The 13,454-nt window shown below is 44.4% G+C and overlaps 2 protein-coding genes across 5 annotated transcripts; both read right to left on the reverse strand.

Annotated features, from left to right (window-relative positions):
• Nucleotides 1–8,576, reverse strand: nherf2 (NHERF family PDZ scaffold protein 2). The gene is made up of 6 exons (XM_076728810.1): nt 7,840–8,576; nt 7,188–7,505; nt 2,751–2,945; nt 1,965–2,118; nt 1,557–1,777; nt 1–1,467 (listed from the first exon to the last, which is right to left on the reverse strand). Exons 1-6 carry the CDS (start codon nt 8,044–8,046, stop codon nt 1,300–1,302), a joined length of 1,263 nt encoding a protein of 420 aa, XP_076584925.1. The 5' UTR covers nt 8,047–8,576; the 3' UTR covers nt 1–1,299.
• Nucleotides 8,577–9,651: 1,075 nt separating this feature from the next.
• nthl1 (nth-like DNA glycosylase 1) lies at nt 9,652–12,945 on the reverse strand. Of its 4 annotated transcripts, none has more exons than XR_013077048.1 (6): nt 12,637–12,933; nt 12,118–12,386; nt 11,860–12,030; nt 11,258–11,742; nt 11,062–11,167; nt 9,652–10,175 (listed from the first exon to the last, which is right to left on the reverse strand). XR_013077048.1 is itself a non-coding variant. In XM_076727471.1 (6 exons), exons 1-6 carry the CDS (start codon nt 12,884–12,886, stop codon nt 9,884–9,886), a joined length of 1,248 nt encoding a protein of 415 aa, XP_076583586.1. In that variant the 5' UTR covers nt 12,887–12,922; the 3' UTR covers nt 9,652–9,883. The 4 variants fall into 4 exon arrangements, 3 of the variants coding, with proteins under 3 accessions (XP_076583586.1, XP_076583587.1, XP_076583588.1); XM_076727471.1 differs by having other exon boundaries at nt 11,583–11,742; nt 12,637–12,922; XM_076727472.1 differs by having other exon boundaries at nt 9,750–10,175; nt 11,583–11,742; nt 12,118–12,301; nt 12,637–12,945.
• Nucleotides 12,946–13,454: the final 509 nt, after the last annotated feature.

Here is a 13,454-nt window from a genome sequence, read left to right on the forward strand (position 1 = left end):
CTGACGTTCTGCTTTGGTATTTACACATATTCTGAAAGTTTATTTCACATTGTGATACATTTCAACAAAGCACATCTGAGAAGAAAAATCCTCAAAAGGCTGCAAGAGAACAGAGTGTCTACAGCTATTTAATCTTATCAACCACCTGTCTTTCAAATATTTTTATTTACAGAAATCCCTCTAACTTTGAAGAGAAGCACTGAGGTGATCCAGCATCATCTGATAGCCTCTCCCGTTTCCTCTGTATTCACATTTAAAAGTGATACGCTACATTACAGCTGATGAAATGTTAATATAAAGACGACCACTCCAGGACTCACAACCAGCTCATTGAAATTTGGAAAGACAAGAAGCTATTGCTCAAACAAAGAGAATCAACCAAAGTTACAACAGAAAAGCGCATCGACAGCCAAATACAGACCAAAAGTGTGCATGTAGGCTGTTAGAGACTCACAGTCAGTACGCATGAAATGACCATGACTTAATGAAGAGCAACACTGTGTACTGACCAGGCACCACTTACATGGATGAGTCTCTCAGTAGATGGTCTGCCACTCATTAAGATTTGTGCAGTACTTAAGAGTACAACAGTGAAGAATCACAATATTATTCCTCTTGCTATGCTGTTGTCATGCTTATCTTTTCTACTTCTAGAGGTTCGGAAGTATTCAGACCCTTTAATTAAGTAAAATTAATGATACCACACTTTGAAAATACTCCACTACAAGTAAAAGTAGTAGTACGTTCAAAACCTTACTGAAGTTAAGTATCTAAGTAAAGTATTCAATTAAAAATACTCACTGTGTAGTAAAGTGGTCCCTGTAAGTGTTTTACCATTATATCTGATGTTTCTGGATTGATGTTTATAGACCGTATAGACTAATCTACAGCAATTCATCATATTCTATAAGATCATCATGTGTTTGTAGTGTAGCCTGTTTCCAGCTTTGTGACGATGCATCAAAGAGGGTTTTTAAGTAGTTTAGTTAACTTACGAAGTAGGAGTATTTTCTCAACCCACAAAGGAACATTTAATCCCTCAGTTTAATCCCTCATCAAGTTTGAAGATACATGGTTTTCGCTGGTCAAGAAGGGTATGAATAACTGTACTATGCAAAGTAACTAAAGTCACTACAATTGAAGTTATCTAGTAACGTAATGTCTAGTAATGTCGTGCAGTAGAAGCATAAAGTCACAGAGAATGGAAATACTTAAGTAAAGTACAAGTGCTGCGAATTTGGACTAAATACAGTACTTGAGTAAATGTACTTAGTTACATTCCAACACTGTATACTGGGGTCAAAAGTTGCTGAAGATCTCTTGTCTCTTGCTCCAGTCCATAGGAGGCGCTCTCTTCTTGTTGCGGCCAGCGAGGGCCTTTTGTTTCGCCTCAGCAGCGGTGGGACTGAGACGCAGGCCACTGTCCACGAAAGGGTCCGAAACACGCCTGTCGTCCTCGTCAGGGACCTGCAATACACACAAATGTGCTACTTTCATGCACACACTCACCTACATCTCATTTTCTCCCATTATTACTGTCGCGCCTCCTCTCTCACCTGTATGCTCATATCCGAGCTGCTGATCTCTGATTGGGTGGTGGAACTTCTTGAGGACTGAGATGCTGAGCTCCCATTGGCCCAAGATTTCGGAGACGGTTTCGCGATTGGGGAGCCTGTCAGCGTGACATTTATGACTGGGGGGTCTGTGGCGGAGAGTTCAGTGGTTGGAGAGGGGGTGGGTGGGGCGCTTTCTGCTGCTAATTCATCCACATAGACCTCTGTGAGAGAAGAAGAAGAAGAAGAAGAAGAAGAAGAAGAAGAAGAAGAAGAAGAAGAATCAGAGGGACAAGAGTAAACAGAAACACATGAGACATTTTGTCTGGAGAGGAAAGAGGGTGTGTGTGTGTGTGTGTGTGTGTGTGTGTGTGTGTGTGTGTGTGTGTGTGTGTGTTTGCACAATCTGACCTTTGACATGGCTGGTGGTGGGTGTGATGCCCAGTCTGTGGAAGAGCTCGTCCGTCTCCGGGTCGACCACCAGGAGGCGCACTTCCTCCCCTCCTGCTCTAATGAGTGCCACCACCTCTGAGTGCCTCAGGCCCTCTATGTTCACTCCGTTCACCTGAGGAAGAGAAACAGTGGAGGATAGTGATGATGAAGAGCAGCAAAGACGTAGTACAGACGAGCAGGAGATGTTGCAGAGATGAGGAAGTAGCCATAACAGAAACAGGAGGTTCTCTGTGTTTTGCCTCACAGATCTGAGATTTGAGTAGATGTGAGGTTATTTGCATGAATTCCTTTCCTGCCTCCACACTCTTCCTCCACACACATCACCTGCAGACGTCATAGAGATGGATGGAAACAATGTCTCTATTGTGAAAGTGTATCTGTCTGTAGGTCAGTGACACACATGCAGGTGTGCATAAATGTCCACATGAAAAGACACAAACGGCACCAGCCCCTCCTCTCCACCTTTAGTCAAGATTATTCCCCGTCATCTTTTCTCTCCTTTGCCCCTATAAACAACACCTCTCTCTCCCACCTACTCAAAGCCTAAATCCCGATAATCTGCTCTAATCCAATCACACTTCAAACCAGCGCACAGGCTTGATTAATAAGGGGAGTGGTGTCATTGTTTTTCCCATCAATTCCCTAAAATTCACCCCAACAAGGTCTGCACACTCTGATAAAGGGGACGGGGGTCACCTGTGTGCACTATTTATTTTAATGTGCCTGTGTGTGCTTTGATTGTACCTCCACTAGTCTGTCTCCAGCCCTGATGTCTGCACTCTCAGCGGCTGAGCCGGGATCCACCGAGCGCACAAACTGCCCATGCTTTGTCTTATCGCTGTGCAGGTTGAAGCCGTAGCCCTGCTCCCCCTTCATCAGCTGACACAGACGGGGAATGAGTTCAGGTTCTGGTGGCGCTGGTGAGGGCTGCGCCTGCAGCTATAATGGGACATAAGACAACAGCAAATTCTAGGATGAGAACTTTGCAAGAGTAGAATATTAGAGGAGGAGGCATTGAAATGTTGTCTGGACTACAGGAGTAAACACATTTACAGTTACCAGTTTATTAGGTCCACCTGTACTATCTAAATCAGTCCAGTGCAAACAGGCAGCAATACATAAGGAGTTACTGCAGGGATGCTGCACTGGTTTTCACTGGATTATGCAGGTTAGGACAGAGTAACGACTCAACATATATCAACTTTCACTACTATCGTGTCATGACAACATGATCTTATCAAATGACAAAATTCTGTTGTCCAAGTCAGTGAAATCAGCAAATTGTAACATTTTAGCAAAACGAGTTATTCCAGGTTTTGTTTGACATCTATGGAGAATTTGTTTGATCTAAAGCACACAGTGGAACGTCAATTAGATCATCTTGTATTTAATTTTGCATATATTTGCCATGTTGGAATATATATTGATACCGGAAAAAATATTCATATTCATATTTAATATTGATTTCTGATTTATCGCTACCACAGGTGTAACTACTAAACTGGTTATCTCCATGCACACTGGTGTGGCTATACGATGAGCTGAGCAGGAGAAAGTGCTGCCAGGATGAGCCAGTGGCCTCCGAGCTGAGCAGAGTGGGCTAAGTGGATCTAGCTGAGAGACATCAAGACCAATCCAGACCAGAGACACATTGCATGACTCATCTGCTGAGTGGACCTGAGCCCCTACTACAAGGTAAACACTAGCTCTGTATGTGCGTGTGTGTGTGCGTGAGCACGTTCCTTGCCAGGGCCATGTATTATTCCTGTCCTGAGGGTAGCTCAGGATAGTGGCTGTCTAGCGACACGCTGTGACTGTGCTGAGCTGAGGGCCTTCTGACAGATCTCTTTGTCCTTTCTGCTCCATCAACGACACACTCGCACATACAGTAATATGTCTTTGGCTGTAGCAGAGTACTTCCCTGTCTGTCAGCCAGAGTTGGAGTCGCAGCGATGTGACAGAGCACCTTGGTGACAGATTGCAGTGGTGACAGGTTAGGACGCCGTGGTGACGGGTCACCGTGTCTCCTGCTGGTTTTAAAGACCTCTGTTTACGCTGCTGTTTGTCTCGTCGGCCCAAATGAATTGAGACACACAGGCTGCACGCTGCACTAACCTGGATGTATTTTTGCTACAGATGCAGTATTTCCATGGTAATCAGTTGGTCTTCTAGGTGATCTTCAAGCATTCACTGGCTCCAGTTTCTTCAATGTGAGAATTTGCTGATTATATTTGTTCTATATGAGTGTAAATAAATCAAATATCTTTGGGTTTTGGGTTGTAATTTAAAGCTGTTTTTCTGGTCTCTGGGAATTTTTTCCACTATTTTCTGACATTATATAGGAATTTACATATTAATCCTTAAGCTGTAGTATCAAAACAACATAACCACTTTAATATCTGCCGATATGGTTGGAAATGCAGAGATTCCTCCTCTTTGTTTAACACTGCCTGGGGTTTACTTTTTTTATACTTTCACAGTCTCTTGAAAGTGTTACTTTTATGCCACATTTTCTTATCTCACAGATAACAGAGCGAAATCTCGTTAATTTAACAACTTCAATACCTTTTGTTCAAAAGTTTTTTAAAAATCAATCTTATTCAGGGATGTTTCTGAAAGTGTTTTGATGAGTGTGTGTGTATGTGTGAATGTGTGTGCGACTGAGCCAGACTGGCTGTGATGGCAGCCAACACTGGGGTTGCATAAGATTGTATTTGGGCGTGTGCTGCCATAATAATGACATTCGACAACGAGCGTCTGTATTTACACGTACGACGTGAATGTCACAAGACGCATGACACAGGAATGTACGCTTAACGATCACATGAAAAGCACAGGGCTTCAGGGGTGTCTATGAAAATGTCTAGAAATTGATGCCGTCATTGATGATGAAAACTCCCAAATGAATGATTACCAAACACTTAAAAGAAAAAGGCAGAGGCCATGTGCTCAGCCGGGTCCACGTGGAATATTTCCAGATAAACTTTGCAGATGAAAAACTGGTCACTTAAAGGCTCAATCTCAGGAAATCTTTGTACAAGGAGAAAAGGCCTTTATGTTGTCATGTATGTGAATAGTTTAAAGCACAGACCATTTGTGCCCTGAACAGGACTTCATAACAGTGGAAATGACTTAAAAAACGTGTCCCCTTTCTGATGCCAGCCTAATGCCAAATGGACACAATAACGCCGGTGCAACATCATACAATTCATCACAACAGGCTTGTCATCAAAAATAAGCTTGTGGAGCTTGTAACGTTATGTTTTGGGTGAAGCGGTCAGTTCACATTTGGAGCCACAGTTGCTGGTGATGTAATAGATTGCACTTGTGCGGGTGCTGCTGTCATTGCATGTTGTTTGATCTGAGCCTATAACCAAAGCTGAGAAAGAGAGACATGATGGCCAGCCAAGGGGCAGCCTTTATTTACCCTGCCCTGCGGCTAAACAGATGGCAGTTTGCCGTGAGCCGCTGGTCTTGAGGATCCTGGTCCTCTTTGTTTGGAGCCCAAACACTGAGCTCAGTCTCTGACGAACAGTTCCTGGTTATTTCTGCAGCCAGGCACATGTTAAGATGTCACAGCGATTCTTGGCTGGCTTGTTTGGGAATTTGAACGAGTTTCTGTAGATAAACGAAACTTTGATAGCTTATCAAAGAATGTGTCTAACTATACCTGATCCCTTTTTTTAGCCAGAGGGTCAGAGGTGTCTGCGGTCCCACAGCAGGAGAGTGTGAGATTGTGTGACCAAAATAAAGTACACAAATAGGTAACAATACCTATGCAAAGAGTTTGATTGTACAACACTGCTATCTTAAAATCTGATCCCAGCTCAGCTCAATCTCATGCCAGCAGACATTCAAAGCCTGCTTTGTCAAAACCCATGCAAATTAAAGTCAAGCAAACAAGATGAGCGATAAAATCTGAACTTATGTTGGACAGTCAGATCCAGTCCATTGCAAAGCCCTAAGTACAATACCTCAAGAGGGCAGACTGTTAAAGGAACAAAAAAAGAAAAAGAAAAAGACGCCTCAGAATCTAACTGAGAGAAAACTACTGGCTTAGTCTCTAGCTGTATTTCTGAAATCCCTGACTTCTTAAAGCCCTGTATACAAAAAGAATTACATGGGTGGACAAATGTTTTAAGGCAAATTCAACTCTCAGTGAAGTGAGCACACATTGTCACACTATTTCTCCAAAATGACTGTTCAACTTGACTAAACGATACGGGCTGGCCTCTATGCTTTTGCAGGAAGCATGGTCAGTTGAGCAGGGTTTTTGTCTCTGGTGTCTACAGTCAGGTGGGAAAAATCCTGCAGCTGATTGTATGAGGTGTTAACCCTCAGTGTGCGCCAAGAGACAGTGCTATTTAAATACAATGTGCATTTTAAATGGTCACACTGCTTGGAGACAACAGCGGCTTGTAAACAGGTGTAACAATGGGTTTGGATTGTATTTAAGCAGACGTTTGAATGGTGGGTAGTGGCTGCGGAATCCATTTAAACCTGCTTTAATTCCACTATTTTTACTCACGCCGTCACTCAGGTATTCACTTCATATTCCCTGCAGACTCCTTATTGAACTTGCATTTGCTACAATGGATTTTACAGCCTAGTTTTGACTGGAGGAAGAGAGCTAGTGAGGTGTTTTTGTGTACGTGCCGTGAAGGTATTTTTAGCCAGCTGAATAAAATGAAAAATAATCAATTTAAGGCACAAAATAGTGATTAACATCCTTTCAAGCATCAGTCTTTACTTGCAACCCTGCATGAGTTTTCTTTCCCTCTTTTGATGTTTCAATTCATTTTCTATTTTTTTTTTTCCTCCAGTTCATCTCTCCTCCTTGGTGCACCTGAGGTTCATACTGGAATACCACCTGTTCAGAGAGGTCACCAGACTTTTTCTAATGGCGCTGCTTTGGGACTGAATCCAGCCAGCAGATCTCCCAAGGGCTGGGATTAGTGCCAGACAGACATCAGGTAAAAAGGGCATACGCGCTGTCACACACTCTCTTAACACAGCAGCACATTGGCTGACTGCTGCCAGATGGAGAGAAAACTAACCATTTCCACTTGAACATGTGTTCTCTTCCCTCCATTTGCTTCGAATAATAAAAACAGTGCAGATAATCCACATTCTGGACATGAAAACAAAACAAGGGTCTGATGCACTGACGTCCACCCTTACCTCTGTGTCTGTTGCTGTACTTGATGTCACTGAGGGCCTCTTGACCTGGCCTTGTGTGATCGTCTGTGTGGGTGTGTCTGCAGCTGGAGGTTGAAATGAGTGTGTGTGGTTGGGTTTGGGTGACAGGGGTGAATTCTCTCTGGGTATGGGAGAGGTAGATGGAGTGGGCCTCGGTGAGGGGCGTGGGGAGAGGGTTCCCATCTCAGTGGCCAGATCCTCGGTGCAGGCCAAGCCACGGCTGTGGAGGAAGTCGTCTGTGTCTCTGTCCACCACCAGCAGCCTGGTGCGGTGGGGCACCTCACGGATACGGTTCACCACCTGCAGGAGGAGAGAGGAGTAACAGAGAGGAGCTTAAGACAAATCAAATCATTACTGTGGCATCATTTAGTGCATGTTGTGCACCTTGAACTGGTCTCCACATAACATACTTTTAGCCTGACAAAGACACCCAGTGATTCTTATTACACTCGGCTCACATTGACCCATTTTAGTAGCCCCCCCTCTTTCTCCTCAGGCAAAAGAAAAGTGGTCTAACAGGTACAGAACTCATTGTTTGTACTTGATAGAGTTTGTCTGCGTCTCCTGGCTTCTCACTTCCTCTCAAGGGCTTGTCTGTATTCTTTTTAACCTTATTTATCGAGGCCTCACTCACTTGATGGTGGGTTTCGTTCTCCACATTCTCCCCGTTCACCTCCACCACCCGGTCTCCCGGTCGCAGTCCTCCCAGGTCAGCGGAGGAGCCGGGCTCCACTTTGCGGATGAACTGTCCGCCTCTATTCCGCTCACCATGCAGGTGAAACCCATAGCCGCGCTCTCCTTTGGTCAGGAAACAGAGCCTGGGTCTCAGCTCGCTCTCCATCCCAGCGTGTCAATAGACGGAAAACAGGTCAGAGTGTCTCAGGAGAATAAACAGGTGCTTGATCCAAGAGCGGTGTCAAGTCTGTGGCTCTTAATCCAACGTGCGCGCTTCAGTGACCGAACGACCATCATCATTTAGCATGGTGCAAGTCCATTAATAATCCACAATTGTTCATAGAGCATCAATCGAAAACTAGGCTAAAACTGATGAGTGTTTAATCCATCATGCAAATGCCAGAGGCGCAAATATGAGCGCGCAAAAATGGTGCACGGCGTGCGTAAAACAGTGGCCAAAAACCACGGACAGGGGCCAAGTCCAGTCCATCGGAGGAGTAATCCCAGAGATCACAGATTAGAAAGCTGTTCCTCGCACGTAACACTTAATTCTCCTCGTCAGCGGGGCGTGTGTCCTCCTGTCCGACCCGGTGAGAGAGTAAAGAGGCGTCAACAACAGATGCCACTACGTCCCAGTCAGCGCTCACCTGACGACGCAGCGCAGCGGCGACGTGCTGGTAGAAAATTATAGCCTGTAAACACCAACAAAACTGTAAAAGGTTACGGCAAAGAACCTTTATAAGTCGAGATGAGCTCAGTACAACGCCAAGGGCATTTGCTCCTGTTACAGCTCCCCCTCAGAGGCAGAGGCTTTCCCAGGTGGTGAAGGTGAAATCCTGCCTGTGACCTGAGAGCGGAAATCTTCCTGACATCCGCCCTCTCTCCCTGTCTTCACTGGAGATCAATAAAGGGACGCTTGCGTAAAAGGGGACTTAATATTTCATGAAATATAAGCTTTCCTTGTGTTTGTGATGTGGTGATTACTTGTATTCTTCCATTCAAAATCAGGGCAGCCAAGTTTGAGTGCGTGTTATTGATGTTCAGATGATTAGTTTTCTTATCCTCATCAGGCTTTGTCGGCTTTGTTCCATCAAAGAGAACCAGTAAGCCATGCCAGTGTGCATGTCAGCATGCAATAACAGGTTTCCTGGAAGTGACACGCCTAATGAGATCCAGTGTGTTATTGCTGTTAATTACACCTGTGTTTTTCCTGCCAAGCATCAGGGCATAAAAGTTCTGGCACTGCCTGCTAATGAAAGTGACGACGTGCTCACAGGGGTTGACCAAAGTGTGCATGAAGATGGAGCAGAAGAATTCTTTATAGTTCACGCAGCGCCGCTGAGTAACATGGTCTTCACAGAAAGTGAACCAGCAGTTGTAATTTCTCCAGTTTTGTTCCTGTAGTGATGTATTTTAAACAGTGGCTCTTTCCCAAGTTTAATTTCCTATTCATCATGTCGTTAAAATGTTTTTATCGGCCCTTTTACAACTCATAGTTCAGTGTTTGGTCATACAAACCAACTTTTCATGAATAAGGAAATTGGACTGTTTACTGTCTTTTAGTATATTTGTATGTTGTGTGTTTAGTTCATGTTCTTTCATCTTAAGTACACTGTATATTCCTACTTGAATGATGAAATGCTGTCAATGAGTTTCCTGTTGGTGCGCTGATGTAAGATTTTTTTTAACTTGTTATTTTTCCCTGAATATGCAACAAACTACCTCTAATGGACAAACTGGGAAAACTTGAAACATGACCTCCTCTCCATTTCCAGTACAAACATTTCTTGTATTTGGTGACAAAGAATTAATCACTAAGAATACAAAAATATTCAATCTTATAGAAAATGTAAAAAGTGTTGTTAGTGTCAAAGAGAGCACAGAGATGAAAATACAAATATCCTGAACAATACTGTATGTTCGTATTTACGTTTAGCTTATGTTTAACTCTACTTGTGCAACATGTGGTTACAGCTCAGACAAAAACTGACATGACAACTACATCAATGGTTAACTTTGCTCCTCAGCCTCCTCCTCTGGGTGGTGGAGGACACAGGAGCGGGCAGCGGCTCCTTCTTTCTCCTCTCACGTTTAACAGCAGATTCCTGTGCAGGTTCAGTTTTTATTTCAAAGGAAGCAGGTGGGGATCCAGCGCTGGGCCTCTTTGTGGGAGAGTTCTTGTGTGCAGATGGACAGCTGTGCTGGTTCAGACACACGGAGCACAGAGGGTTGACGGGCAGACAAACCTGCTGTCCGAAACCCACGAGCAGCCAGTTGATCTCACTCCACAGCTCCCTGCAGCAGAGCGTGACAGGAACATCTCGCTAAAACATCCACATACAGATTATAATTCATCAACCCTGTATCACGCCAAAGCATGTAATGCACCCATTGGTCCACCATGTTTGTGTCGTGTTTTGCCTTGCCAGTGTAAAAAAAAAACACCTTGTCATTTCACAGCCAAGTTAGAGAGACAGACATTCCAGCTGATGGTTGCATTTGGTTAGGCTTAGGAAAAGATGGTTTGGCTTAAAATAACTACTTCCTTCAAACAAGAACACTGACTACGGGTCCCACACAGGAACTGAACCCTGGTTCCTGGATTCGGCGTGAATGTTGGGTGTGTGATCCACCAATCAACCCTGACCTCAACCTCGAGAAGGATTTTGTTGCCCTTTTTTCATTCGTCCTTTGCTCCCATCATTATCGCTCCCTCCTGGTACTGCACCTTCATACACACTGGTGCTTTTTACACATTGGCGAGGCAAAGCAGCACACTAGCACGCTATCCTCCAGTGCATCAGGGGGTGTATTACACTGTGCATGTCATCATCATTATCATCACCACTGTCAAATATGAATCTAAGCATTTGTATATACTGTACACAGACATCTATACACGCGTATACTGTGCATATACTACATACATACATATAGTAACAAAGCGGATTCTGATTCTTTAACTGCACGATATTCGTCAATAACTGTCATTTTGATTTGATTTTAAAATTTAGCTGCTCATAGTTAACGTATGGTGTGGTGAAGAGTTCCTTTCTAATCACGAGAGGCAGTGTCGTGCTGTATTCATCGAGGTCGGTCTCACTGACTCTGATCTTTATAGATTTGTTGGTCCGTGTTAATCAGGTTGTACGGGTCAGCAGTGATTCAGCCGTGCTGTTACCTGGGTAACCACTCCTCCAGGGCTTTACGCGTTTCCTCCGGGTTCTTGGTCGGCCTCTTGAGCCAGCCCAGCCTGTTAGAGATACGATGCACATGCGTGTCCACACCTGAACAAAAAAAAACAACACTGTAAATGACCACATGCACACAGAAGGATTATCAGTTTCAGAACGCAGTAAACGGTGACGTGGACTCACCGAGTCGACTCACAGCACAGCAGATATACAGCATCTCTCTCTATTTCCATTTACTCTGTTACTGCTGCAACTTTACCATCCTTAGAGTCCTTGAAGACACATCACCAAACATCAACACCGTCTCACAGTCAGCAACTATTCTGACTAATGACTCAAGTCATTCATTAAGCACCACGGCCAAACCGAGTCCTAATTGTGAGAATCTGCGAGTCGAGTCGAGCTATCAAGACACAGACTGAAGCTTGCAGTTCAGTGTCCGACGATGTGACTATGGATTCCATTATATTTGTAAGTAACTGTGCAAGTTTCAAGAGTGCGTCCCCACCAATGCCAGACACCTGGTCCCAAGCGATGTCCATAGCCAAGTGAGCCATCTTAGGTCCAACTCCTGGCAGGCGAACCAGCCCCTCCACGCTGTCTGGGATGTCCCCTCCAAACTCCTTCTGCAGCATGGCTGACGTCAGCTTCAGATACTTCACCTTAGTCTAGAGGAGGGTGGGAGGGAGAAGCCGTTCAGTAAGGTGCAAAATCAAAGGCAGAGGGCGAGAAACTGATTTCAGCCAAGTGTAGTGATGTCACGGACATGGAGAGCCGTGTCTTACCCTCCAGAAGCCGACAGGGTAGATGAGTTTTCCCAGCGTTTCATCATCAGTGGCGAGTACATTTTCTACGGTGCAGCCGTGAGCGCGGAGCTTCTGCATAGCTGCTGCTGTCACCTGGTCCTTTGTCTGACTGGACAGCATGAGTGAAACCAACACCTGGAAACGTCTCACCTGTGTGGACAGAGAGGACAAGAGGAAGAAGAAGATCAGTGAATCAGAACCAGTGGATTATGCAGACTTAAACCTAAACGGCCTTACATGTGCAGGTGCCTCTGTGTCGTAGCATCTCTCTGCTCCCATGTTATCTACAGGTGCATCACGGCCGTTTCTCATCTCACGAATGTATCCTAGTTGCTTCTTCCACTCTGGAGGTTCCCAGTGCTCCGTCTTCACCGGTGTAACACCTCCGTCCTCCTCATATTCCACCTTTAGCTGTCGCCTCCTGCGGGTGTGTGATGACAGTGTTAGAGCGTCCGACTCTGTTTTTGGATGCACTCTGCCTTCAGGGAGGATTTCAGGGCAACCACCTGAGTGAGCACAGAGGACAGAGAATGAGAGTTATCTGACCAGCATGCAAGTACAGTAAGTCTGAATCAAAGCTTGAGGGCACCTCATTGGACATCTCAAACCAGATCACGGACATTCATTTGCACCACTCTTCTAGAAAGGCCAATCGCCAAATCTTTGACACCCCAGCTGCAGGGATTTGCTCCCACTGCCTAAATACCACTTGTATGCATGTATGCTGTTCAGCTACTATCCTGTCGTAAACATTACCCGTTGATAAGGGGGCCGAGGAGGATCTTTGCTCCGAGATCTTCGCCTCCTCCTCCTCCACTTTTACCGACGCAGGGGAAACTGGTTTGGCTTTCATCCGTTTGTTGGTGAGTTTGGAGCTGAGAGTGCCGCCGGGGTTCAGCCTGCCGCTCCGAGTGACTGCAGACCTGCTCTGCATGAAATAAGGAGAAGCCATTACGAAATCCTGGACTACATAACAGACCCTCGTGCTGCAACAGACGGGAAGCATTTAGGTGAAGCTGAAGTTGGTTTCTCATTCGTAGATTCCGGTCACAAGCGGACCAGAAAAGTTTTCAATCCCGTCTTCAAATAAATGCATGAAGGAAACAACAACAATGATCATATTTAAATATCTATCAACAAAATAATGTAACTATAGATTTTACGCTATTATATGATATTAAATACAAAAATGTCTTAAAAAGTATTACAGCTCATTTTGTTGCATGCTGATGTTTTGAGTTGAGAAGTTATCTTGATAAACCAGAAACAAACAGAAACAGGCATGAAATGCAATGTGTATCAGTAGTTTACATCTCAGGTTTTACACAACTGATCTCCTGAGCTTTTCTGCAGAATATCATAATTGAAATCACTTTATTTAAGGCTCTTAATCAAATGGTTTGATATGTAGGACAGTAAAGCACATGGTCCAGCGTCTTCCTGATCACAAAAATCAATCATGTCCGAGCTGTGATTTCTTATTTTAAATATCACAATCCTGTTTATCCTCTTTCATCTCAGTTTAGAACATTAATACTCCTGCATTTACAGTAAGTCCTATCTAATTGATTAAT

Source organism: Chaetodon auriga, chromosome 4 (assembly GCF_051107435.1).
Source record: "Chaetodon auriga isolate fChaAug3 chromosome 4, fChaAug3.hap1, whole genome shotgun sequence".
In the NCBI taxonomy this organism is placed as follows: Eukaryota; Metazoa; Chordata; class Actinopteri; order Chaetodontiformes; family Chaetodontidae; genus Chaetodon; species Chaetodon auriga.